General features: G+C 51.2%; 2 protein-coding genes across 2 annotated transcripts; both read left to right on the top strand.

Annotated features, from left to right (window-relative positions):
• The first annotated feature begins 1,550 nt into the window (after nt 1-1,550).
• LOC117895966 (cholecystokinin receptor type A-like) lies at nt 1,551-25,284 on the top strand. The gene is made up of 5 exons (XM_034803925.1): nt 1,551-1,592; nt 11,243-11,810; nt 24,214-24,414; nt 24,479-24,801; nt 25,189-25,284. Exons 1-5 carry the CDS (start codon nt 1,551-1,553, stop codon nt 25,282-25,284), a joined length of 1,230 nt encoding a protein of 409 aa, XP_034659816.1.
• On the top strand, nt 12,593-15,560 carry LOC117891866 (mitochondrial import inner membrane translocase subunit tim-13). Its single transcript, XM_034797633.1, has 2 exons — nt 12,593-12,983; nt 15,457-15,560. The coding sequence occupies exons 1-2, from the start codon at nt 12,611-12,613 to the stop codon at nt 15,558-15,560; spliced, it is 477 nt and encodes a 158-aa protein (XP_034653524.1). The 5' UTR covers nt 12,593-12,610.
• Nucleotides 25,285-27,183: the final 1,899 nt, after the last annotated feature.

The raw sequence follows: 27,183 nt of genomic DNA, 5'->3' as shown, positions 1-27,183 counted from the left end.
GAAGCAGAGAGCAACAGCAACAGAGATCAACAGAGGCAGAGATGCACAGTTAAAGCGAGCCTTCTAGAGCCTCTCTTCTCTCTATGCCCTATGTAGTCCCTCACATATGAGACGCGTGAAATCTACATGCACATTCCATTCTAATGGAAACTGCCTGCAGGCAGCACCAGCCCCCTCCCATTAATGGTAATCGCTGGCGCCCACCAAACGGCCAATAGCCTTGATAGCCATATTGTGGCCACAGGCACTGGCTGCGTGTGTACGTGTTGGGCTGCACCTCTAAACTACGGCTAACCATGAAACGGAAGTGGAGGCAAGTGGTGGCAGCAGCTCGCGGACGCTTTGTTTTCCTGTCATGTCGTAACAACTTGCCACGGGCACACACACAGCGGCATGCCACGCCATGACATGGGTGTGAAAGGTAATGAAAAAAACGAGGCAACGAGCACTCTGCAGCACCCGCAGGAGCAGCAGCAGCAGCAGCAGCCGGAACAAAATGGTGCATTAAGCGCACCACAAAGAGCTTCTGTTGCATGCCCCCCAGCCACCACGCGAGCTCAAGCATTTAGCAGATTTGCATGCAGAAGCACGCGCGTGCCGCACTGCTTGTTGTCCTCCGCCTCTCGACGCTTGCTTCCGCAGAGGCTGTGGCTGTGGCTGTGGCCGCGGGGAGGCGCGGCAGAGGCGTGCACTTGCAAACATTTATGTGGATGCGCATGAACAGCGAAGTCTATTTGATTAGGCAGCGAGCAGCTGTGGCTCGTTGCAGTGCAAAAAGGATATCGAATATCGTAAGCCAAGAGCCCATTCAGCTATGGAATTGAGTTGAGCTCAAAACTGTCACTCTCCCATCCACATCCCAGAGCAGTTGCCCGGAGCAGGCCGCCATCAAGGACAAGATCCTCTACGCCAGTTCGCTCCAAGCCGATCAGCTGGAGGAGGTCCAGCGGGAGGCTGTCGAGTGGGAGTGGGAGCCACGTCTGGGCTAATAAATTTACATTGAATTACATTTGAATTCCTGACAGTTTCAAGTTGTTTTTTCTTTGGGCTCGTCCTCTCAGTCGCTTGGTCGTCGCGGCTTCCGACGCCGCAGGCCCTTGATTTAATTTCATTTTGGCAGCCTCTAATGAGCCCATTTGGCATATGGATGGATGCCTCTTGACGCCTCCTCTTTGGCTTCTCCTTCGCCTTCGCCCAGAGTATCATCTGTAATTTGTTTTGTCCTCGCGCTTCCTTTTGCCTCATTATCCGTGGCCTAAGCTCGACCAAAATACTTTTGCCTTGAGTTCGCAGCGAGCGACGCGCGCGAGGGCAAACTTTTGCTTTTGGCATTCAGACTTTTTTATCTCGCCCATAAATCACGAGCCAAGTTGCCAGCCACGCGGCTTTCCATATCATTTGGCAACACCAACAACAACAACAACAACAACAACAACAAGTGAGACGTCTGAAAATTAATCAAATTGACGAGGAGCACGTCATCTTTGGCTGCAAATGTAATAGATCTAAGGACATGCCAGGCAGTGGAACTGCTTTAAAACTGAATGGAAATGAAGCTGAAGCTGAAGCTGGCAATGCAGCTGCAACTGCAAGTACAGAAAGAAGGAAGGCGCCAGGCGAGGCCTGGAGGAAGCGCAACTGTCGCTGGGCAACGGCACGGCAAATGTTCATCAGAGAAACATTCGTGGCAGTGGGCAGTGGGCCTGGAACTTCCCCTGCTTCGTGGCACCAGCAAACCTCCAGTTCGGTTAACAAAACGAAGCAGCAAAAACTGAGGCGAGCCGGCAAGCAGTGCCGCAAATGAAGCGAACTGAGACGCAAACTGAACGATAAAGCCTCAAAAGAGCTGCAAGTCAAAGCGAAAAGCAAACAAATCCCAGCTAAAAACTGAAACTGCAACAACGAAATCGAAACCTGAAAATCGTTACTAAAACAGAGAGGACTAAAGCGAGAGAAAGCCCAACAGAAATTCAAGCAGAAAACTCTAGCAAAAGTACAGTTTCGCCCTGAGTTATATTTCGGGTGCCAGGCAACGCTTTCAGCCCCATCCAGCTGCGACTAGCGACGGTTGCTGCGGAAATGAGTTCACCTTTGACCCTCAACGGGAAATGAAACGCTGCTTCAAGTCTAGCGAGAACATGCACAAATCGCACTGCTTGCTGTCGCAGCATCTCATTGGTGGCACTGCCTGCCACCGCCTGCCACTCCGAGCTCAACATGTTGACAAGTAATTAGCCGCAGCAGCAGCAGCAGCAGCAGCAGCAGCAGTCACCCAGAACCAAAGTCGATTTAACTCCTAATGCGTCTGTCAATGGGCAAAAGTTTTGCTCGCTTGCCCCACTGCTTGGCCCACTGCTTGGCCCGTCAGCAGTTTGAGCGGCAAGCAGTTTGGCGTGTTAGCGGCTTAGTCAAGCCTGTCGCTCGCCTGTCATCGCTCGTCGGTCGCGGTGTCCATTTAATTATGTTTCCAGAAATGGAATTCATTAAGCCAAATCGCGTTGCTGCCACCAAATCGATTCGTGGTGGCATCTGCACTGCGCTTCCGTTTCCGCTTTCGCTCTGGCTCTCGTTCTCGTTCTCGTTATTATTGTGTTGCCACAAGATGCGACGGAGCGTGCCACAGTCGAATGTCGCATGTCGCATGTCGAATGTGTCTCTGTCTACCTGTCCGATGCGGCGTGGGAGGGAGCTGGCACTGTCCATGGAGCCATAAATAGATCTGAACACAAATTTCGGCGTCTGTGTTTTCGTTTGCGTGTTTTGTGGCAAGCAGCAAGCAGCAAGGCAACATCTCCTGCAAGTGTATGTGCCACATCATCACAACTTATGCATGGCTGTTGAATTTGTGGGGCCGTAGCCTGCCTCATAGCCGGGGCACGCTGGGACGCTGCTGCGATATTAATTTGAAATGCAAAGAGCACAGAAGCCGCCGAGAGACGCACAAAAAACACAGAGAACAAGGCACAAGCCACATCCTCAGTGGTCCACAAATGGGGCATGGTGGGGCAGCATGCCACATGCCATATGGCAGGCAGCACACACAAAGAAACTTCATTTATTTTTCGAAAATTGGCATTTTTATGGGCTGACGGCTTAAGTATTTAATATGCTGCCTATGCCTGGCAGTCCTATATTTAAATTGAGTCCACAGTGCGCCACTCCCCACTCCACATGAGCGTGGGCAGGGTCCCTTGAACCACACATCGGTATGCGAGCCTCGACCCTTGCCCCGTGGGTCAGCAAACTGTCTGAGCAGCGAGAACTGTGTACAGTGCGTTGACGCGCCCTCCGGGGATCGACCGCAGGCTCAATTGGGTAGAAATTTTGATTGCTTAGTATTTGGATTTTGAGCCCAGCAGGGACCCCAAATGCCGACAGCTGCTGTAATGCGAAGCAGTTGCATTGAGCGGCAGCAATTAGGTGCCACATCAAAGCGGTCCCCTGGCTGCACTGCAGCAAGCAGACACACTTGAGCGAGTGTTTGACACGCTGTCCACATTTACATGGCACAAGATTAATGAGCCACGGAGCAGCGGGGGGTGCCTCAAGTCTTGGACTAACTTGACGTCTAATGGCGGCCATGTGTCCTGCATGTTTGTGGGCCACTTGAGTAATGTTTTATGGACGTGTAGCCCCAAACCCCTGAGCCAGCTCCCGTGGCTGCACTTGAGTGGCGTCATTCAAGTCCCAAACGCAATTGGACGAGTAATGCGACGAGCGGGCGGCAACGAGTAGCAACCAACGAGTAGCAGGGGGTGGCTGCTGCAGGATCAATTCGTTTGATTTGTTCGATTTGTATTGAGACAATGCCTCGATGACAGGCGGCTGGCTTCCTTCCCTCCTGCCGGGCTTTCCAGCCAAAGAATGCGATTATTTCTGAAAGGAATTTAATTAAAATTTTACAAATTGCGCAACAGAATGGCAGTTGCCCACACATGCTGTGTGGCATGCCGCCAACGCACATGGGGAAAGGGCACAGGGCACGGGGCACGGGGCACGGGACATGCCGGGGCAGGGTCTGTGTGGCCCCATGGCTGTCTTCAATTAGCAGGGAGTCAACATCTAATTAACTTCGCTGGATGGCTGACTGGTGGATGGTAGCTGGTGGCTGCCTGATGGCACCCAAAAGGGAATCACAAATCTCACGCTGCCGGCATCTTTGAGTCAAGTGTCGCTCCCACGCTGATGGGTGGCCAAAGATAGAAAAAGAGAGAGCGAGAGAGAGAGAGAGAGAGAGAGAGAGAGCTGGGGACTGCGTTGGCGACACGTGCCAAGTGGCTGGCTTTCTCCCAATTTCCTTCACAGAAGGAAGCCACATAAGCCGCTTACATATTTAATTATAAGCACGACATAAAGCCGTTACTGACTGAGTAAGAGAGAGGGAGAGGGAGCGACTGCGACTTGTACTTGCATGAATGAAGAGCATGTGAAGAAACGCAGTTATAACTGTGGAAGCGCATCGCCAGCTCGCACATACACGCATGCATGTGCATGTCGCTCTCTGAGAACGCACCTGTCGCTCTCTCCCTCGCTCTCAGCTTTGCAAAGCGTCGCGTGTCCGCTGCCAGCAACCTGCATGCATGTGCATGTCGCTCTCTGAGAACGCACCTAATGTACTCTCTCTCCCACTGCTTTGCAAAGCTTCGCATGTCCGCTACCTGCTGGCTGCGAAGCATCGCATGTCCGCTACCTGCTGGCTGCGGAGCATCGCATGTCCGCTACCTGCTCGCGTCGAAGGGTCTCCCATGCCCGCTACCTGCTCTAGGCAAAAGGTCTCTGCTGGCGTCGAAGGGTCTCCCATGCCCGCTACCTGCTCTAGGAAAAAGGTCTCTGCTGGCGTCCAAGGGTCTCCCATGCCCGCTACCTGCTAGCAGTGCAGTTAGTTCGAAGCGATCAACGACCACAAAGTAACGGGAATAGGCTTTTGCTCCATGCAGGGTACGGGCAATCAATAAGCCCACAATTAGCGGTACTTACACTCCGCAGTCTGGCTGCTTCGCTCCCAAAGTTGTGCGTTGGGTAAGCGGCTAGTGGCGGAGATCACAAGCCGAGCTGCTTAGCTCTGAAATCAATATGTAGGCCGTGGCCGTAGGACATGGCATCCAATATGCAGACTAAAACACTCGCACAAAACCAACTCAAAGTCAATCAAATGGTCATTGAGAAGAGGTTCCGACTTTCCTAATTGAACTGGCCATGGGTGGAGTAGGAGTGTGGGCGGTGAGCGACGGTCGCGAAAGCGACCACTAATTAGTTCAGAGGGCCAAGCGAGTCGACCCAAAGTCCGATATGCTCATTAATTAAAAGCGGATTTGTCTTACTTGCAGTCATGGCAAAGGCCCAGCAACCACCCCACGAGCAGCCCACGGGCAATCCATGTGCTTCCACGAACCAGCACTAGGCGCGATCCCCTCTCCGCTGGCGTTGCTGGGATGCCACAAGTGTAAGCGGCGTAATCGTAATCGTTCAGAATTCCACCGAGAGAGAGAGAGAGGCTGAACTCTGTCTATGGGAGTGTGTGGGAGCACCTGCTGTGCTGGCTGGCTGGCTGGCTGGCAATTACACTTGCAGAACATCCATTGAAGTGAGTCATTTGTGAGTGTTGTGGCTGCTGCTCGTATCTGTATGTGAATCTGTTTCTGCAGCTGTCCCTGTCCCACACCCTGCCTCTCTTCCACTCTCGCTCTCTCGCTCTCTCCACCATTCGCTGGGACGCTGGGAATGGCACTGACAACACGTGTTGTTCGCTCGTCCACTCACTCCGCTGGGGTGTGCGGCGAACAGCCGGAATTATAATAAAATTGCGTCTTAAAAAGATTGAAGTTTCTTTGCTGTTGTTGATGCTGCCTGTCGCTGCCTCCAGCTCCTTCCCCTCGCTTGTGCAGCACTGTTTAAACATTGATAAGCCGCCTGCTGATGCTGCCTGCAAGCAGGAGCGGAGAGCAGCGCTGATGGCGCTGGCTTGGTCAAAGTTTTATTTTGCTTTTTATGTACATACATTAATTTAATGTTGCCAAATATTTCGCCTTGCTCGGCTCCACGCGAGGAGTGTGCCATGGCTGCCGCCGTCGCTCTTCCGCCTGTCTGTTCATTGTAATCCGTACTTACGATTTGCCGGAGTGCGAGCCTGGCGGAGTGTGCCTCGCATTTGGATAATAACAGCGATAACGCGGATAACGATAGGGATGGGGATAGGGATAGGGGCAAGGGGCACTGCTTGTTTGTTTGTTTCAACTCTGCACCGTGTATCGTACCGTACTCTGGCTCTGCTTGCCTCTGCTTGACACTGCTTTGCCTACGCCTCTGCTTGCCGCCTGCCGCCTGCTGCCTGCTGCTTGTTGCCTTTGCCTTTGTCGACTTTATTTTTAGCCAAGCTGAAGGCACAACAGCAACAAAAGTTATGAATCGAATCAAAGCAAACAAAAGCCGGAAGAGACTTGGAAATGATGCAGCAGGCAGCAGGCAGCAGGCTTCCCTGTCTCGACACTCCAACATTGAACTGCGAGTGTCTACACAGCAGGAAATTGAAATGCACTTTCAAGGATCAGGGGAAGAGCTTGCAAAGTGTGTGTGTGTGTGCGAGGGTGTGGCAAATGCGCAGCAACTGTTCAATAATTTAAAATCAAAGTCAAGTAAAGGCTACGATCAGAGGCTTGCAGCTTGTAGAGGTTGTAGAGCGCCTCCACAGCCCAGCAGCACAGCAGCCCAGCAGCCCAGCCCTAGACATTGCCTTATCATCAATCAAAATTAAACTGAAACGGCGCAACCTTCGATGTTGCTGCTTCCGCAATGCTTCCCTCTGTCGTTTGGTTGTTGTTTGCTTTTTGTTCGTGCTGCACGCTTGATTCGGTTGAGCATTTTGATGGGCCACCATTTCTCCAGCAGGTGACACTTGAGCGGGCCTTTGTCTTGAGCCACCAACCAAGCAAGCAGCCAGCCAACGACGCTCTTCATCGACGTGGCCTTTGGTCGCATAAATTGCTTGCTTTTTCCATTAATTTCAAGACGAAATTTATGACATTTGCTCGAAGGAGGCGGAGGCGGATGCACAGGCGGAGAGCCTGCAACCTAATGGAAACAAATCAGAGGCAAAACGTATAATTTGGCCGCCAAAGCGGAGACCCGTTGCCGTCCTGTTTTGATTTATTTTTGGCAACATGTCGCACACATTGTAATTTTTCTTTGGGCTCCGCAAACAGAAATGCAAATGACTTGCCGGGCACAAACGGGAGGAGCAGGCGCAGGAGCAGGGTGGCTGTCCCGGATTATCCGTCTTCATTTGCGTGTGAATATCCGCAGGGAGCACACACACACACACACGCACACACGCACACAGCTGTTGCAACATGCAGCATGTGTGTGTACTCCATTCATGCCACGCCAGTCGATTGAGCGTCGCGTTGCCATTCATAACGACTTCACAACGGGGCGGATGCGCAATGTCTATGCTAAGAGGCCTTCGCGCCCACCAGGCGTATGCGTTATTTGTGGCACTGCGTGTGCGTTAGTGTGTGTAAGCCGAGGAACGTGCCCCGCCTGCCCAATGGCAGCCGCCCACACACACAAGTCGATTGGGGAAAGGACTCCCAGCGCCTGGCCAGTGGACTCGCTGCACAAATATTAATCATTCGAATGGGAAAACATGCTGCAGCCTGGCCGCAACAAAAACCAGTGGAAACAGTTTACAAATGGCCAAGAGTTTTATTTATAGAAATCAGCACGACAGGTGGCAGCCCGCCTCGCCCCCGGAGTGCCCACAATTTATATGCGAATTTCGGCCACAGGTTTGCTTCCTTTCCGCTCCCTCCTGTTCCTGCTGGGGCTGTGGTTCGCTTCCGGTTGATTGCTCAATTAATTTCGATTGGCGGCAAAGGCTCCTCCAGCTCATTCATATTTGAGCAGGTCCAAAGCAGTTCTTGCCAGATGTTTTGAATTATTAAATGGGCCTCAGCTCTCGGCTCTCGGCTCTCAGCTCTAATCCGGCTGAAGTGTAATCATTGATGGAGCTGTTTACGTTTTTATTTACAACCCAAAAAGGAAACCACAATCCAGCCTGGGCCTGGGCCTTGGCTTTGGCTTTGGCTTTGCCTTTGGGTCTGCTATTTGCATAGTCTGCCGTCCCGTCCCTTCCCTCACCTTTTACCTTTTCTTGGCCGAAATCAATCGCTGGACGGGGCAGCGTGCGCTTCAGTTAATTAACTGGCTAAGTGAGTGGCTGCCTCTGGTTCCTGCCTCGATCTATGGCCGCTCCAAGATGCCCAAAGATTGCGCACTTCAAAACGTAATTCGCGCTTAGAGCAACAGCCGCAAGGACATGGCCGAGGAGTGCTCGTAAAATATTGCCAGAAAACAAAAAACAAAACACAAAACAGTGAAACAAAAAGGAACAGCAGCAGCAGCAGCGGGGCAAAGTCAAAGAAAAGTTTTTTGCCGGCGTCGTTGAGGAATTTTGGGAGGGAGAAAGCCGAAAAAGGATTTTCGCGCAAGTCAATAAAGCAAAAGGGCGGAAGGAGGAGCCCAAGGAGCAGCCACAAGGTGGATGGACGAGAGCAGCCTCAAGTAGCGCATGTCCCTGCCCGATATTGACTTGGGACTAAACGCTTAACGGTTCAACCTAATTACTGCACAGCGCCAAAATGTAAAATTAACCAACTAATGATATTTATTCTTGAGGCGCCCCAAACAGTAGGCTATAGCAGGCAGGCGCACACCTTCCTCGCCGCTGCAAGGATCGTCCAAGTCCCCGCGGCACAGCTGGGCACTCCATTAGCACTGTGGCACGGGGCACGGGGCACGGGGCAGACAAAAATTTAATATCAATTTTGTGCAAAAGCATTTTCGCCATAATTATCTCGGGCTCTCGGTGTGGCCCGAGTCCTCTGCCTGAGTGTCCTTTGTGTCTCGCTCTGTCCCTTCTGCATTTGTTTTTGTCTCTGTGATGCTAAGCAGCCGGACATGAGCGACACACCAAGTGACCCACAGCAGAGTGGAGCGCTGGCCCGGCTGGGTTTGCTCTCTCGCAGGCGGAGAAAGTGTTGTTGCCCGCCCCCAACCGGAAGCTGGAAGTGGGAGCTGGCCCGAGCAGCTTTAAGGCCACTTTTAGTCTAATTACGAGAAGGAGCAGCACCGCTCCTGCCCCCGCCACTGCGCAAACACTTTACACTTTTTATGGCCCATCCCTGTGTGTGTTTGCTGTGCGTGTGCCCACCCACCATTGCCGTTGTCCTGCATGGCAATTTATGCGTTTCTGAGTGGCAGTCAGGCCTAAACGATGCTTAAACGAAGCCCAAACTTGAGGCTTTAGCTTGAGCGCCAAAGAAAAACGGAAGAACTTTTGTCAATGAATGAATTTTGGCCAAGTCAAAGGTGAACTTTGAGGAGTGGCGGTGGGGATGCTCAGCGATTAATTCATTATTCAATGGCATTCGCTGGCTATCGGAGGATGCTCATTGTGCATGCACAGAGTATCTGCGAGTATCTGCGAGTATCTGCGAGTATCTGCTGGCATTAGCGAGTGCTGCGAGCCATCTGTAATTGTTGGCCATCGCAATCTGAATTGCATTAAAACTGGAGCCGGCAGACAATTGCCCCCGCCGGAATTACACCATTAAAGTGGAAAACGAAGGCAAAAGCAACAACAGGACGAGCCATAGCAAATGCAAATACAATAATTAAAATTAATTAAAGCCCCCAAAGTAAATAAATAAATGGAGAATGAACACAGCCAGCCAGGCCCGCTTCAGCGCGTTTTCGGGGGGCAACTTTAACTTTAATTAATGCTGCGGCATTATTTATATACAATCCAAACAAAGTTTGTCTTCCCACACCCCGCCCGTGGAGAGTCGAAATTGAATTAATCAAGAGCAAGCAGTGGAATCAGTGGAATCAGCCAGCGGCAAGCAGTGGAGTGTGAGCAGCGAGTGGCGTCACACTTTGGCGAGTGCCGCTGGAGGCACTCCCACAATCGAATGATCACAGAGCGGCCCGCGGAGCTCGATTCTACGAAGACAAATGCTCCACGCAGCATTTTCTAGTATTTGCCAAATCAAAGTGAATCGTAATAATTGTGCGTTCGCGATCAAATAGCGTGCGCAAGAGGCAGCGAGTAGGGGAAATGACTTTAGCTGGGAGTAGTTCGAGTCCTGTGTCCCTTGGGTTCCCCGTGCTCCTCTGTGCCCGAAACTTATTGTGGCCACAAGACCCTCGGGCTCGCAATTTCACTCACAGTTTCACTTAACCACTCGCTACTTCAGTTTCAACTTATGGGCTGCTCCTGTGGCCTCCCTCCAGCCAGTGGCTGTGTGATTTATAAAGCCAAAGAGGTGTCGCTGGGCAAACAAAAGAGAAAACGCTCTTTAAATAATGAGCCAAAGGTGTAAGCGAGTGGAAATTCTGGAAGCTCCTCCGCTGGCACGGCGCTAATTAAGTTGACAAATGTGGCCGACGCCGCCCCCAAAGCACTGATTATGATAATGTGCTGCTGCTGCCGCAGCCGGAAGGAGCGGAAGGAAGCAACTCAGACGCTGATCCGAAAGAGGAGACTGACTGACTCGCTGACTGAGTCTCTCCCCGGGGGAGCGGGCGACATGCAAATTATTCATCTGCGAATGTCAAAGCCCCACTGATTGTCAAACATTGTCGGTCTTAATCATTCGTCGTTTACCCAGACGCACACAACGAAGGAGCTCAGTGAATGACAATTGCTTGTGGGTGGAAGGTCCTGTAGCTCCTGTGGCAAGTCCAGGAACTCCTGCATCCATGCCCTGCAGCTGAACATCGATGGTCCATTCGCCCACGCGGAGTCCGCTCGAAAAGGTCGTCGTTTGTGGCAACAAGTCCTTTGGCAACATGTTGCCCCATGGCTGTGGTGAATTGGCAGCACACAGCCGCCTCGTGGCCGCACGGCCAACATGTTGCGGTTCCCGCCTGCCGGCTGTGTGTGTGCCACAGAAGGTGCCAACGACCGACGACCGACGACCGACACTGTGTCAGTGCTCCACGAAGGCTACGAGGCACGAGACACGCCGCGCAACGTGTCCGCTCTGTGTCTGCTCTTTTTTCTTGTTTGTTTTTGGCGTACTTTTTGCGAGTGCTCCGCCGAGTGCTTCGGCTACGCGTCGCGAGTGCCAGTGGCAGTGTTGCAAAGCGAGAGAGTTTTCCGCTGATCAGCAAAGTTGGGAGGATCCGTGGCGATCCGTGGCACAGCCTCACAATTGGCACCTTCTACCGCTATCTGCGGCAGCTGCTGTCCGCCCTCGCACCGCTGGCCACGGACGCAGTGCTCCAGCTGAACGGCAGCTTTGCGGGACAGGAGCTCCATGGCGGCTCCAGCGGCAGCGGCAGCGGCAGCGGACTTTCGGCTGAAGAAGTTAGCATCAGTGGCGCCGACGCTGGTGATCTGCTGTACAACTACAACTACAGCTACACCGGCACTGGGCTGGAGCTCGCACTCGCCGCGGACCTTGGCCTCGCCGCACCGACGGCGGCGACGGCGCCAGCGCTGCTGCCAGCAGCGGCCAGCAATCACAGCCAGCGGTCGGGCGTGGCGCGTGTGAGCGCGGATGTGCCCATCTGGGTGATACCCTGCTACTCGATCATTCTGCTGTGTGCCGTTGTGGGCAATCTGCTGGTGGTGCTCACACTCGTGCAGAATCGTCGCATGCGCACCATTACGAATGTTTTCCTATTAAATCTCGCCATCTCGGACATCCTGCTGGGCGTCTTCTGCATGCCCGTCACACTCGTGGGCACCCTGCTGCGGCACTTCATCTTCGGCGAGTTCCTCTGCAAGCTCATTCAGTTTGCGCAGGGTAAGTGTGTGCTGAGAAAGCTAAGCAAAAATATGAACATAAGTGTGTGTGTGTGTCGCGACTGGGTTTGAAGAACTCACTCTCAACTGCAGCTGCTCTCCCTCTTCCTCTCTCACTATTGCAATGCATTGCAAAACGGCGCTTTTGCCTGCGTCGCAGTTAACATTCTTTGCGCTCTCTCTCTCTGCCGCCCACACTCAGCACTGCGTGCGCTCTCATTAGCTCGCTGCCATGATCCTCGCTCTCTCTCTCTCCCTCGCATTAGTGCCGCAATGAATGAGCAATGCTAACGCAATTATGAGAATGCACTGAGAGAGAACAAGCACGTGAGCTTAATCCCAAGTAAAAGACAGACCAAAATATTGAGCGTACTATTGTGATGCGACATGTACAAATGTGTGTATGTATTTTTGAGCTTCATATATCACAGCCGCGCCGCCAGAACAGCCAGAATATGACGACCTAAGCGTTCCTTTCATCTGCCGCCGCCCACGACACTCAAAGACTGAGTCCGTCACTGGACACTCTCTAGCTCTGAGCGCCAGCTCGACGCCAAGCGGATGTTTACAGAACACAAATGATTCGCGAATATGCGAATGAAAGTTACTCTTTTGCGGGACACAAACTCAATTGGAGACATCATTCGATATCAAATCAAAGTACCCATCAAAATGAATGTCACTCAGTGGAGATTCGATTTGTCTAAGGAAGTGCCAGAATGGGCAGATTTCAATTTGATTCCACGAAACGGAAAGTATTCAGGCAGTGGAGACCAATCGATCCGGTCGAGTGCAAAATAAATGGAGCCAAAAAGGGAGCAACCCGACCCGACCAGTCAAATGAAACGTGTGCGCCAGCAGATCCAGCTGGCCAATGTCCAGGAGCTGATCCAAAAGATGACGCAGCGCTGCTTCCGCGCGTGCATCGAGCGGCCGGGGCCCAGGCTGAGCGCCAGCGAGCGGACCTGCCTAACCAACTGCGCGGATCTGTTCATGCTGACGGTTAAGCGCGTGTCGCAGCAATACTTCAGGCGCAGGCAGCGCCAGCAGCAGCGACGCCTGGCAAGTGGAACGGCAACGGGAACTGCAAGTGGAACGGGAACTGCAAGTGGAACGGGAACTGCAAGTGGAACGGGAACTGCAAATGGAAGTGGAACGGGAACTGCAAATGGAAGTGGAACGGGAACGGGAACAGGAACTGCCACTGCTGCCGCCGCTTCTTCCCCATTTTCGGACACTAAACGAGAGTAAATTCCAAACTTTTCAACTTGGCACTGGGCCTGGACCCACCCACGCTGCATGCCACGACTGCAATTCGTTCGCTTAGAAATATTTGCGACAACATGCTGCAAAAATATATCAAAAATTGTATCTGAGTCTGTGTCTGTGTGTGTGTCTCTGTGTAAGTGATATTTAAAAGGATTCTTAAGTGTTCGGTTCGTAATTTTAATGGCAAAGTTGCTCGACTGGGGGGCGGGGCTCACTTCCGACTCCTCATGTTCCCTGGGCAGCTTTGCTGCAAAGTTTCTGCTGACAAATTTTATTAGCAAAGTTTCAGGCAAGGATTGCAGCAGTGCCAAGGCAAAGCCTGCCGAGCTTCTGGTAAACGTTCGCCCAACTTTGCCTAGGTCGAAATATGAGCACGGAGCTCGAAGCTGGAAGCATCGGGAAGCTTTTGTCTTTGGACAACAGGCAGGAGGAGCGGGAGGAGCAGCAGCATGCATGGCAGCGTGAACAGCACATAACTCCCTGTTGACCATATTTAGTAGACGATTTTGATGGCCTGCTTATGCACGTCGATTTTCCACTTAAGCAAACTGCTCCCCCCGCCACCCTCCGCCCCCAACTTTACGCACAATTTCCGCGCTTATTTATAGTTGAAATCATAACTCAAGGACCACCCCCCCCGCCCGACATTTGCGTGCCCATTCCGCCTCTTTATGGCGTGTGGCAAGCGTGGCAAGTGTCCATATCTCTACATCGCAGTGAGTGGGTGAGTGCGGCGAGCAGCTACCCCAAAAAACTAACGACCGACGGGGCTGGCCCGTCATTATGGATTTTTCAGAGGGTTCGAAAGATTAAGAATGCGCACAGCACACCCAGGACACCCGGGACACCCAGGACTCCATGCGGGGGGTGTGGGTGGCTGGGCAGCCTGTGCCAGTGCCACACGAGGGTCTTTCAAAAGTCCTTTAATTCCAATGACTGACCCGAGATTTGAGACGCAAGCGGAGCCTGGCAAGCAGGGAATGTCTTCGGGGACTGTCGCTGGTACAGTCTCTGCTCCCATCCCTGCTCCCATTCCCCTCTTGCCACACGCTTCGCAGACATAAACTTAAGGAGGCTTCACGGAGGCTGTGTGCCTGCCCAGCTTGATCATCGAATTTATTTTCGCCTTTGAGCCTCGTTTTGTGGCCCCGCATGGGTTCTGACAAACGCTTCTGACACCTGTCACAAATCCTTATCAGTGGGTGGGCGGAGCCTAAAGTTGTGGCACACACAAAGTGCATGCCGGATGACATTCTAATTATCCGAGCACACGGGGCAGGAGGCTCTCTCTCCCCCCAGACAAAAGATGAGTGGCTGAGCCTCGGCCGGAGGGAGAGAGACTGTCGGGCAGGTTCCCCTGCAACCCCACGAAACCTTGGCACTGCTTGGCTGCCGTTACCCCCTCGAAAACTAGTCACTGCTTGGCTGCTGTCTGCTCCCACCCCTCTGTGCACTTTTCTTTGGCTGCTTTTATGGCTAACAACTGCAGCGGACTCCACGTCTTTTGGGGGCACAGCGCCACACATGCGACACGCTGCTAATCCATTGCTCGCTCTTGCCACTGCTGTGTGTGTGTGTGTGTGTGTGTGTGTGTGTGTGTGTGTGCAGTTTCATGGCTTGCTTCCGTTTCCTGGCCCGCCTTCACAGCAGACGAGCGACGACCCAGTTTGCCGGAGCAGCCAGTCAGTTGTTTGTCTTTTGGGGGCTGCCGGAACTGCTGCTGGTGCTGCTGCTGCTGCTGCTCCCTCTCCTCCTGCTCCCCCTTTGTGCTGCTCCTCGAGTGCTGCTGCCTGCGCATGGCAGTCATATTATGGCCCTGTGGAGGCCGGCCCCACGTCTAACTTATTAACAACATAATAACAATAGCAGGCAAACAACTTGAACGCCTCCGCACACACACACATGAGCCACACACACACACACATGAGCAAATGGCAATTTGTTAGACAAACACTTTGGCAGGAAGCAGCCCCAGCCCCAGCCCCAGCGCCAGCCATCACTCCACTTATCCTTGAGTCAAGCGTGCCCCAAAGCGACGCGCATCTGTTGCACGGCGTCCAGCGATTTCTGCTCGTAAATTTATAAATGTCATCGCTGCTGCGGGGCCTGCGGGCATGGCGGGGGCTGTCCGAGCTGTCAGCCCAATTTATGACCGGCCTGTAAAGGTGCAGCAGGCGGACACTGTTGCACTGCCTTGCCGATCCCAATTCCAGTCCATTCCTTTGGCCCACGCCCCACTGATTTATTGTCGTAAGTATTGGCATTCGCATGAGTTGTTGCTCCGTTCCCCTCCTCGCTCCTCCCTCCACCCTCCACCCTCCACCCATCTTTTTGCATTTTGCCGGCTGCCAATTCAATTACTTTTTGCCCATTTCTAGTTCGGCGGCAGCCGTGCAAGAACTGCGACTGTCTGAAGCGACTGCCGGGCATCCTGTTTGGATTCCAGACAGCGAGTTTAGCCACTGAGTGCGACCTGCCTTGAACCGTGCCACAGCCTCCTGCTGGGCCTGTGTCTCCATTTTGGCTGCTCGTCCAAGCCGCTGACAGCTCGCCAAATTAATGATTAATTGAATTTTCTTCTATGGCGAGGCCTTACCTTGTACACGCTGCTTCTGCACTTTCCCTTTTCGGGTATTTGTACCTGCGGCTCTTCATCTCTTGGTAACGAAAATCAGCGCCATTGTCGTTCATTAATTAGGCAGCGACGTTGGCAGAAGGCAAAGACCCAAGCAAAGGCCAAGGCGGAACGTGAAAAGTGGAACGTGGAAAGTGGAACGAGGAGCGTGGAGCGGCATGCTTTAGACGACCCCCCGGAGACGGCTGCTGAAAGAGCGACTTTTGTAGCCTGGCCGCAATGCACTTTGGCCTGCAGCTTCAGGGGTGGGGTGTGGGGAGGGGAAAGCTCAGAGCCAAGAGCCAAGTTATGTGCAAGGTTGTGCACACACAAGCACGTGGATGTGTGTGCGTGTGTGTAGCCAAGGTAAATGCAGCATTAAGAGCAAATGGCATAAGTGGAAAAATGAAATGGAATAAAAAAATAACTACACTCCTCTTGAGTGGTTATGCGGTTGATACACGGTAGGGAGGCAGGGAGGGAGGGAGGTGGTAAAATGTTATTTACATTCATCGTCCCACGCAAACACACGCTCACACACACACACACGCACTTGTGCAAACACACGAGAGAGAGAGAGAGCGCTCCTCTCCTCTCCCATTCCATTAGCTCGCTCCCTTGCTCAGGCTCAGCTCACGCAGCGCTAAGCTTCACGCAGCGCTTACCTTCCACTCAGCGCTCTGCGCTCAGCGCTCAGCTTCTCTCTCTCTCTCTCTCTGTCTGCAGCGTCAAACGGTAAATTTGACTTTTGCGTAGTGGCGGGGAGTGTTTGCAATCAGTCGGACCTGTTCCACCTCCAACTCATTCCTCATCAGCAGCGAACATAAATTGAATCTTCGAACTACCGGGAAGGGAGTGACAGACGCTCGACCGAGCCGCAAAGCGACCACGCCCTGCCGCCTTGCTGCTGCTGCTGCTGATACTTTCTGAATTTGAGTTGAGTCCGTGGTGGGGCCATGCCTTGGGGGACATGGTGGCATCGCGTCGCCGCGGGGCTTATGGGGGCCTAGTTTTTGCTTTCTGGTTGAAGGGTTTGTTTTGTGTGTTTGTGTGTGGGTTATATGTATAGGCCTTGTTCCGGGTCGTGAGCTTTTGTTGCCTCCTTTTAATCAGAGTTAACCAGACGGAAATGCGAACACGGAACGTGAGCAGCCAGCCAGCCAGCCAGCCAGCCAAGGCACCCACCCATCTCCGTGCACATATTCAAGATTTGTTTTGCCGCCGGCAAAAGCCAAAGCCATCACCATCACCATCATCGTCATCATTTTTTCGTTTCTTTTTCTTTGCAAACTTCCATCTCGCGTAGCTTTAACAGGGTGCTTGGAGGCGTGTGGGGGGCTTTAAAGCTTACCTGCACGAAAAACTACAGGCAGCAGCGGCGGCTCTTGCGTGTGTATATCCAGCGGCGGCTCACATTTTTCTGTGCTCTGCTTTCTGTTTTTCGTTTCACTTGGAGGCGGGGGCAATTAGCTAGGCTCAGCCCCACCCCGTGATGAGTTTGCCAATTGAAATTCCATGTCGAATTCCTTGGGGCAATGACAAAATCAAAGCCAAAAGGCAAAAGGCAACAAAAGTCAGCGGCGGTGAGGGCGGAGACGTTTTACAACACTGTCCAGCAGTTGCTATCGTTTTTGAGGGGCTCTCTGATCGAAAGTTATTCCACACATAATGGACAAAATTCGCCCATCGATTTGCCATTATTTAAATATATATTTTTTGCCTCTCACTGATCGAACTGATTGGCGCTTTCCGCTTGCTGGCAAACATTCCATTTGCATACGACACACAAAAAGTGCGAAAAGGTAAGGGTAAAAAGTGTAAAATGTAAAATGGAAATGTGCTGCCAATAAATGAGCTCCCTGGTCACATAATTGATTCCAAAGCTACTCGCAGACATCGGCCAAGGGCGCACTGGTGGAACTTTCTACCCCACGCATACCTTCAGTTTGAGTTATTTTGTAGGGGCCTGAAATTTGCCGCAATGAAATTTACTTTGAGGCAGAATTAATGTGGCGCAGGGGAGGCGGCGACAGGAGAGTTTTTCCCACAAAAGGAATACAAATGCGACGCAATTTTTTCCCGCATTTGAGTAATTTGGAGGCCTTGGAGGCTTTGACTTTGGGGGAGTGCCTGTGGTAAGCCGCGACACCTTGCCAGGCCCTTTGCGCGTAATTAATATCACTTACATACGAGTACAGGCGAGTGCTAGTGCGGGGATTTTTTGTGATTTTATCCCTGATAAGCGACCAGGAGAATGCAGCGAGCACAGCAGCCGCCTGTCAACGCTTCATCCGGCTCGCCTTTCCACGTTGCTTTGCAAAAATTCATTGAAAGTTTTGTGGAGCATCTACGCTGGCAACGAGCTTCAACAGATTGAAGGCCTGGCGCTGGGCTAAGCTGAACTGATGGCAGACCTGGATGTGTGCTGGCATGCTGGAATCGCTTGACTGGAGACTGAAAGGACAACGGTGTCCGTCGAGTGGACACGCCATGGCAACAATTATTCCGTGCCTAAGTAGCCCAGCCACGACGATGAGCACGCCATTGAGTTCTGCCCAACGATGCCGTACTCCTGGCTGGTTTATGGCTTGCATTGGCCGAGCAGCAACGGCAGCAGCAGCAGCAGGCACCAAGGATAAGCGGTTGTCCGTCCGTTGCTGCTGGGTTTTTCTTTTGCAAAAAAAAAGTTTCTGCAGTGCACTCTCAGGCACTACGGAGTCGCTCCAGATATCTGCGAAACATCTCAAAAGCAGCCTGGGAGCAGACTTTCGCCTTTGCTGGCAAATTCCTGATTGGCTTCTTCAACAAATCTCTGCCTCGACCCTTGATGGACACTTCTCTTCACTCTCTCTCCCTCTGTCTCTCTGTCTCGGTCTGTCTGTCTGCAGGTGTCACTGGACAGCTGGGCAAGGGAAAAACAAACGGAGCGACATAAACGGGTCAACAGATAGGAGAATTTACAGGGGGTTGGTGGTGCGTGACGCTTGCACGGAAATGCATACGGAATGAGGTTTTGCTGAAAGCTTGCTTGGAGCCCCCTTTGACTGCATGTTTGCCGTGGCTTGTGCCAGGACTAGCTGCAAATGTTGTGCTACAATTCCGATTAAATATTTTTCAGCTCAGGCAAAAACGCAGCCCCAGGTAGCTGCTACTGCTACCCATTCACACACACATACACACATTTCATATCTTTGCCATCGTGCACTGCTTGCTATGCCCATCTGGCAAGCAGTGTCTGCCAATAGCGCTGTGTAAGACATTTTAATTTGCTGTGTTCTACAATTTTCCCTACAAATTCATTCCGATTGGAGGGTCTTCATTCCGCTTATGGCTCTTTTATGTCGATGCACACACAGAGAACGCAAACACATAGAAAATCAAATAAAATGAAATAAAATAACGATGTTCACTCTCGGCTCCCAGTCGTTCCCCGCGCCCTGCCCCATCGATATCCCTGCCAGCCAGCCCCAGTGGTCCGTAGGGGCCGCAGGGGCGTCCCAGTTGCTGCTCCCCACTCGGTTAGCAATAACTTTTCCGTATTAATACGCAAAAAAAACAAAACAAAACAAAACAAAAACAATGGAGCCCCAATTTTTTATATAATTTCACAATTCGGCAAAGACGAACCAGCGTGCGGGCAAAGTTCAACAACAACACAAATCACAATAAGAGAGAGAATGAGGAATGAGGAATGATGGAATGGGCGAGGGAACGGTAGCTGCTGGGCTAAGCATCGACGCGACGCTTCTGATGCCCAAAGAGAATTTCGAATGTAAGTCTGTCGAGTGTTTGCCTCCCCCACCCCTCTTGCTGATGGGCATAGGAAGTGCATCGGAGCAACCAAGTGATTGATTGTCCTGCTGCTGGTCCTGTCTGTCTGCCAAAGTCACGGAGCAAACTTCAGTCGCATACGCAGCAGCAGCAGCAGCAGCCACAACTTTTTATAGAGAGAAATGAGCCTCCCGAATTGAGTTTGAGCTTAGTTCTCCTCTCTCCACCCACCACTCTGCTCTTTTTTTCGCTTCAATCTTGAGTCGTGCGTCGACAGGCCAAACTTTTTTGCCCAACCATTTTTTATTGTTGCCTCAAATTTGGAATTATTTTTATTGGAGGAGCAGAGAGAGAGGGCACAGGGGCGGAGCAGAGTCAAACATTGAGTCTAGTCCATAAAAATCCACTTTCAGTTATGGCTGGCAGCTATGTAACTGGCTGGGAAGTGCCATTTGGCATCTCGAGCAGGACATATGGACTAACTCTCATTGTCATTGAGAGGCAAACGAGCGGTAAATCAAAAACAACGACCAGGGGGCAGAATGGTGTGCAGGGGGAGAGAGAGTGGGCGAGTGGGAGAGAGTGGGAATATGGGATTGGATTTAGATTTAGATTCCACATTTTGGTTTTGGATTTTGAGAGTGGTGCAAATGGGCATGGAAATTGAAACGAGCGATGGATGAAATCGATTTGCATCGAACACTTGAAGTCATTTCAAATTTGATAACCATAATTTATGTACCGGCTGTATGTATTGCAATTTTCGCAAATAAATTACATTATGTATTTATGCTGGCGCGTGTGGCATTCTCGGGCAACGGGATCCAAGTGGATTGGTTTTTGCAATCCATGCCCCACCGCCACATACGCAAATTTACTATTTAAATACAGTCCCCCCCCCCCACCCCTTCGTTACGCTCATCAAATATTTGCTGCATTTGGTTTTGCCGCACCGTGCAAGCTCTCTCCCGGTGGCCAGCGGCAACTCTTCATACGCCCCACAGATCAGAGCCAGAGTTTGTCGGCTCATAAAAACGGACGAGCAAACATACGGAAGGGCAGGGCAGGAAATTATGAACTACGCAAATGAAGCAGCAGCCACAACACGCATTGCGGTTGCATATTTGCCAATCTGCTGCGCTCTGCTCTGCTCTCTCCTCTCACTGCCTCTCCATGTTTGCGCTACTTTGTTACTGTGATTTATTTGAAAATTCACTCAGCCAGCACAGCCGTCAGCTGCTAATCCACTTGTGCACTTCCGCCGAAAATGTTAACCAAGGCATAAAAACACTAAAAGTCAACATTTGGTTACGCAGCCAAATATTAGCCTGTAATCCATAGATAGCAGCAGTAGTGTAAATCCCTATTATTGTACATATGCACACATCGGACTCACGTGGAGCTTTCATGTTTTCACACGATGCATCATTTGCCACGCATCTTGGATCATAGCTGAGGGCAGAACGATAGAGACAGAGCTGAAAGCTCCAAGGCCATGACGTCGCGTAAAAATCTAAATCGATTTGATACTCTGTGAATCATTGAGATTTTATGCGTGAAATGAGTTTGTAAGCTTCACACGTACACATGATTCCGTGAGATTCCGTAACAGAGCGTGCATCTCGCTAGCTAACAGCTCTTTTAAAAAGCTGCAACAGCAGCTCTCTCTCTCTCTCTCTCGCTCTCACGTACTCATCTCGTGTCTTTCTTTCCTTCACCCTCACGCCATCTACCGCTCTCTCCAAATGTCACCTCTCGCGATCTACCGCTCTCTTCATGTGTCACTCTCTAGTTCTGTCGCTCTCTCTCGCTTCCATTAGGGCACGAGAAAATTGCATCTCCTACACTTGGCAGAATCCAGAGCTTTCCATTCAGAGTGAAAAATGAATGAGAAAATATGGGGAACAAATTCACGCTAAAAGTATAAGTTTAGCCTGTCCGATTTTAATTGCCACTCAAATTACTACTTGGGCACGGCGTCCATTTCTCAATAAGAGAAATATGAGAGTGGCAGCCTGTGAGGCGAGCGTCGTGCGCTCATTCAGGCCAAGGCTTCGCTTTCTTTGAACGACCGCACTCGATGGTCCGGTCCATCTTATTTATTTTTCTACATTTTCAGTGGCCAACTTTGATGCAGATGTGGTTCAGAAACTTCGTCCCAGCAACAGAGATGCGTCCAGCTTCTGTATTTTCTGTCGCCCGAGGCGAAAGTTGTGCACAAAGTGAGTTTGCAGCTCTCCATCAGACCCCTGATAATTCCGCATGCAATTTACTCACCGCCCCGCCCCGCCCCGCCACACAGCACAGCACACCACAAAACCCCACCCCAATCCATTCCTTGCTGGTGCGCATCTCTGGCGTCGTGGTGGCAATGGACGGCTGGTTAGTTATACTTTTGCGGTTCCTGGATAAATGAGATGCAACTTTCGAGTTGGAAAATTGACTCGATAGCGACTCGTGGCCATCCATCCATCCATCCATCCATCTATCCATCCATCCACTCAGACGCAAGTCGAAAGTGCGAAAATTTGAAGAGAAGCAGCAGTCGAGCAGCTTCTCTCGTTGAGCTGCCGCCGAAGCCCGAAAAATGTCATAACGGGACTCAGCGCTGCCCGCTCTGACCCACAGACCTGTGCAGTGTACAAACAGAACAATAAGATGCCGGGAATACGTGAAAGAATTTCATTTTGTGCGCCTCCTGCTGCACCCCTCACCCAGCACCCCTCACCCAACTGAGACTGGGGGCGTGGACGCTTGTTGCTGCAATTGCATTTGTATGGACTGGGGTGTGGACTGTCCATTTAATTGGATGTGGGATTGCTTGCGGCATTAAAAATGTCAAAAGGTGCCAGATACATACATATGTGTATCGGCAGAGTGAGTATTTGCATGTACAGGCTTGGATTGCCGACGGCAGTGCGAACAACAATGAAATACATTATGAAAGATGCAATTACAAAGCCCCAACCCCAGTCCCAACCCCAACCCCAGTCGTGCCTCGTGTATGCAACAATAGAACATAATTGTTGGAGCACTGCGTTTTCGACAATTTGCAATTCGATATTGACAAACAAAACACATGTGAACAAGACACACACATGCACATGCACACACACACACATGCACATGCACATGTTTCTGCATGAAAAAACCATTTGAAGTTCATCCATTGAGCACAGTCGTGGGCTGGTGCATTGGGACGGCCACACGGGCTCATAAGGGGAGAGCCAAAGCCATTATGATTTGCTGCTGACCCGAGATGGATTTGAACACCTGAACACACTGAGCATACAATTATGGACTTTTTGTCTGTCTGTCTGTCGGCCAATGGGGAGCGCAATGGGGAATACACAGAAATCCATAAAGCCTGTTAGGGCAGGGCAGAACCAAAATCTGCAAAATCAAAGCTCGGCCAAAGCTGCTTCCTGTGCTAGGTAGTCGGGCAGTCGGGCAGTCAGGCAGTCGTGTATTCCTTAGCAGCTGCTCTGGTGTCTTGCCTACTTTATGACTGCTGCCACAACAGCAACAGCGAAAAGAGTACACAGGAAGAGGGAACAGAGAGAGATTTCGGGCAGATAAACCGCGATTTTTTGTGCAATTTATGTGGGCCATAAAAGGAAATGCGTGTCGTGGGCAGGCAGCAAAAATATTTTACCCAACAAAAATTAGTTACGTCCAACCCTCGATTCTCCACTCTCGACACTCGACTCTCGACTGTTATTGGAATTCATTCAATCAAGGGAAACGAAACCCACATACGCGTACGAGTTATTTTGTACGCATATTTATGGGCCTGGCGTCGGGTTTTTCGATTCCCCATTCCCCATTCCCGCATTCCAGCCCTCTCGCGTCGCTGCTGCGACTTGTGGGTATTCCAATTCATTGTTCCCTCCCCGCACGCTTCGGTCCAGGTTCTATTTTCAACATTTCCATAAAATTTCCGTTTTTCGCTTCGGACGCTGCGTAAAGGGTAAACCGCTGCTGGACCCGCAGCCAAGCGACTGCGAGAGAGCTAAATTTAATTTGGTTAATGAGCCTGGGCCTGTTTCATCATCGCAACTCGTCTCGGCTCGTCTCTCCACCCATTCAAAGCGCTATGCGAGTGGCTTTTATGATGCTCCTGATGCTCGTCGTAGCTCTGGGATGCCACGGAAGCGCTGCTGGTACACGGATTAGCATTCGTATTTGGAAGGGCACTGGGATGGGGACTGGGACTGGCACTGGAACTGGAACTGTGGGACATTGCGACAGCAGTTGGCACTTTGATTAAATGCCTTCCTCCTTCCGTGGGTTCATTAGAAAAGCCGCCGGCATGCTGCGCTCCCGCTATCAGTTTCAGTTATCCACTGGGGGGATGGGGGAGCAAACACACAGAAACAGAAACAGAAGCAGTTTCGAGTCCAAGCCAAAACCAAAAAAGACATTAACATTTTAATTATTTTGCCATTTGGCGTCGTTCCATCCATTGAAGACCCGGGGACCAAGCGTGACAATTGCCAAATATTCAGCGTATAAAACTTTATGAGGGCAGCGAACGAACGAAGAGAGAAACAACGGAGAATGGAGTGGAGCATGGGACTGGGTGGCCGCATCAATATCCCGGGAAAATGTGAAGCATAAAAGTTAAAACTTTACAGATAAATATTCTAATTATACGAGAGGCGATGGGCGATGGGCGATGGGCGATGGGCAGGAGCGGGCCAATAAAGTTTCAACGCTCAAGTAATTTCCTCCGCTTCCTCTTTTGCAGCCGCCTCTGTGGCCGTCTCCTCGTGGACTTTGGTGGCCATTTCCTGTGAGCGCTACTACGCCATCTGCCATCCGTTGAGGTCGCGCACTTGGCAGACGATCAACCATGCCAACAAGATTATTGCCATCATTTGGCTGGGCAGCCTGCTCTGCATGACACCCATAGCGCTCTTCAGTCAACTGATGCCGACCAGCCGCCCAGGTGAGCTCCCCCCACTTCCAGCCTCAGTTGCAGTCGTTCCAGACTTCTGTGTGTGTGCTTTCAGGGCTGCGCAAGTGCCGCGAGCAGTGGCCCGCCGACAGCTTGAACTACGAGCGCGCCTACAATCTCTTCCTGGATCTGGCTCTGCTCGTGCTGCCGCTGCTGGCGCTGAGCTTCACCTATCTCTTCATCACTCGCACTCTCTACGTGAGCATGCGGAACGAGCGGGCCATGAATTTTGGCAGCAGCGGCCCAGAAGTGCCACCAGGTCCCCGCTGCCAAACAGCAGCCAGCGGCGCTCCAATGGCAGCCACAGCCATTCCCTGGAAACGGGAATGCAGCAGCAGCAGCAGCAGCAGCAGTTCGGCACTCCACAGTACTACTACGGTGAGTGACAGACAGTTCGAGAGAGCGGAAAGAGCGTGCAAAGATTGCTGCAAGTCAAAATTTAAATTGGTGGGGAGAGACAGTGCTCCCGGCAGTATGCCACTCGGGATTAGTCTAACGGCAGCCTCCAGGTCTCACACAATTTGCATGCAAAGTTTGCCACGCACGAAATGCTTTGCGTTCCCATCACGCGTCAGAGAGGGAGAGCGGGAGAGCGGGAGAATGGGAGCGTGAGAGTGGGAGAGCGTGAGAGTGGGAGAACGGGAGAGTGGGAGAGTAAAGTACCGTTTGCCAAAGTGTCGAGTTGAGTATTGTGCTAGCCGTGTGGTGCAGAGACGAGGCAATAACCGAAAGCATTTTGACATTCATTTGCATTCACTTCGACAGATTAAAGCCGGCTCCTGCCTGGGATTTGTCCCACTGCCTCCGCCTCCGCCTCCGCCCCCGCTCACGCACTCTGCACAAATAAGCATAATCCGATGATTTTCCTTGAGCAAGAGAGAGCCAGCAACCGATTCGCAAGCAAATCAATTCCTGTAATTCGGCTTTAATGCTGCCAGCGTAGCCCAAGCCACAAACTTGTGTAGAGTAAATATGAGCGGAAACTGTACCGCTGCCATGATCCTCTGGAGAAATTTGTGGGGCAAACTTGTTGCCTTTTTCATCGTCATCAAATATTATTCCCCCCTGCCACAACCGTCCAATTAACATCTTAGAGATCTGAAGGCTTGTGGGCGACGGGGCAGCTGGGCACGTCTCTCGTTTGCATTCGCATGAAGGGGTTCGGCTGAGTCCTCAAGGAATATCACACAGACAGACGGAGCAGGCCCGATGGCATCGCTCTGTATGCTGTGTGCTGCAGCCCCCAGAATAGGTAACAAAGGGGCTCGAGGCTGGGGGGCCATGCAAAGGATTGAAAATGGAAATTTCGCATTAGCATAGGGCCTTGCTGGTCCACCCTGGGAATTAAAATGAATTATCGCAGCACATGAGACACGGGATACACTGGACACTGGACACAGGACACAGCACAGGCCTTTGGTTGAGGTTGCTTGGGTGCTGCTGCTGCTGCTGCTGCTGCTGCTGCCTCAAGTGATTCATTTCCTCATGCTCGTACATCCTGCTTAGGTGGTTGACCCCCGCCCGCCCGCGCGCTCTCCCTTGTCGACCCAAATAAAAAGGGTCAACTTAAGTGCCGTAAATTATGCAAGAGACAGCATTTAAGCGCTCGTTAAGAGCGGGCCAGTGGGGCTGTGCGACAGCATCCCCTCCCCCCACATTTTGTGAGCAGGCACATTTGCACCTACTTGCCGCAGAGACTCGACTCTCTCTCGCAACCCAAGCCAAATGGCATGTGACAATAAATTTGATTACATTTTTGAACTGTTTTACGGCAGTGCCCGCTTGTGCAGCGGCATCGGTGACTGAACTGCGCTCCGTGCCGGCAATTTGCATATTCTAGCGGCATACAATTAGAGCTGCTTCGGTGTGGTGGGCGTTTTACTCAAAGTGATTGCAATTTAACGATGCGATCCATGGCGATTCAGTCAAATGAAACACACACTTTTCGGCCAATGCAGCTGAGATTAAATATTTATTTACTTCCTTAGTTAAAAGCTCGCACTTTTCGTTTGACCCGAGAGAGAGAGACAAAGAGAGCGAGAGCGACTTTGGCAACGATCGTTAAAGCTTGCGACTCTCTCCTCACTATGATGTACGGCGCATGGTAGAATTACTACTAGGTAACGTCGTCAGCTGAGTGCAGGCCCATAAGCTTATTCACCACGCTCTCTCAGCTCTCAGAGAGGCAAGCTATCTCTCTCTAGCAGATAGCAAACGTTTTACGTTCTGCACTCTTCGTTTTTATTGTTTCTGCTGACAGCAAAGAAAAGATGTTCGATAATAAATGAAACGAAATAGTTCAAAACAAATAATAACATTTTAATAGGTATGTTATAATAAAAATGTAGATATTTTTTTTTGACCAATTAGTCTTTGTTTCGTAATTAGTAAAATACTTCCATGCAAAGTTTTGGATCGGCATAGAAAACAATATTTTGCAGACATGTTCATTTCTAAGAATAAAAAATAAAAAAATACACATCCAAAATAAAAAAGTACTTGCATGTACAGTACTTAATTTCATTGTCTTCCGCTTACGCCTTCATTCGTAAGCAATGAAGAAAAAGAAGAAGAAGACAATGAAAAAATTCGTGCGCTACACAACCTCTTTCGTCGACGTTTGGCAAACGACTGACAAGATTTACCGGCCTCGAATGAGAAGCACTGTGGTGAATCCGTCACCTTGTTACTAATTTCACCATGGTACGGCGATTTTTGCTACTCTCTCAATATCTCTGTTATCCGTTCTGTTAGTGACTC

This window comes from Drosophila subobscura, chromosome A, assembly GCF_008121235.1.
Source record: "Drosophila subobscura isolate 14011-0131.10 chromosome A, UCBerk_Dsub_1.0, whole genome shotgun sequence".
NCBI lineage: Eukaryota > Metazoa > Arthropoda > Insecta > Diptera > Drosophilidae > Drosophila > Drosophila subobscura.
The sequence above is the reverse complement of the archived record's forward strand: the minus strand, read 5'-3'. Positions and strand labels throughout refer to the sequence as shown.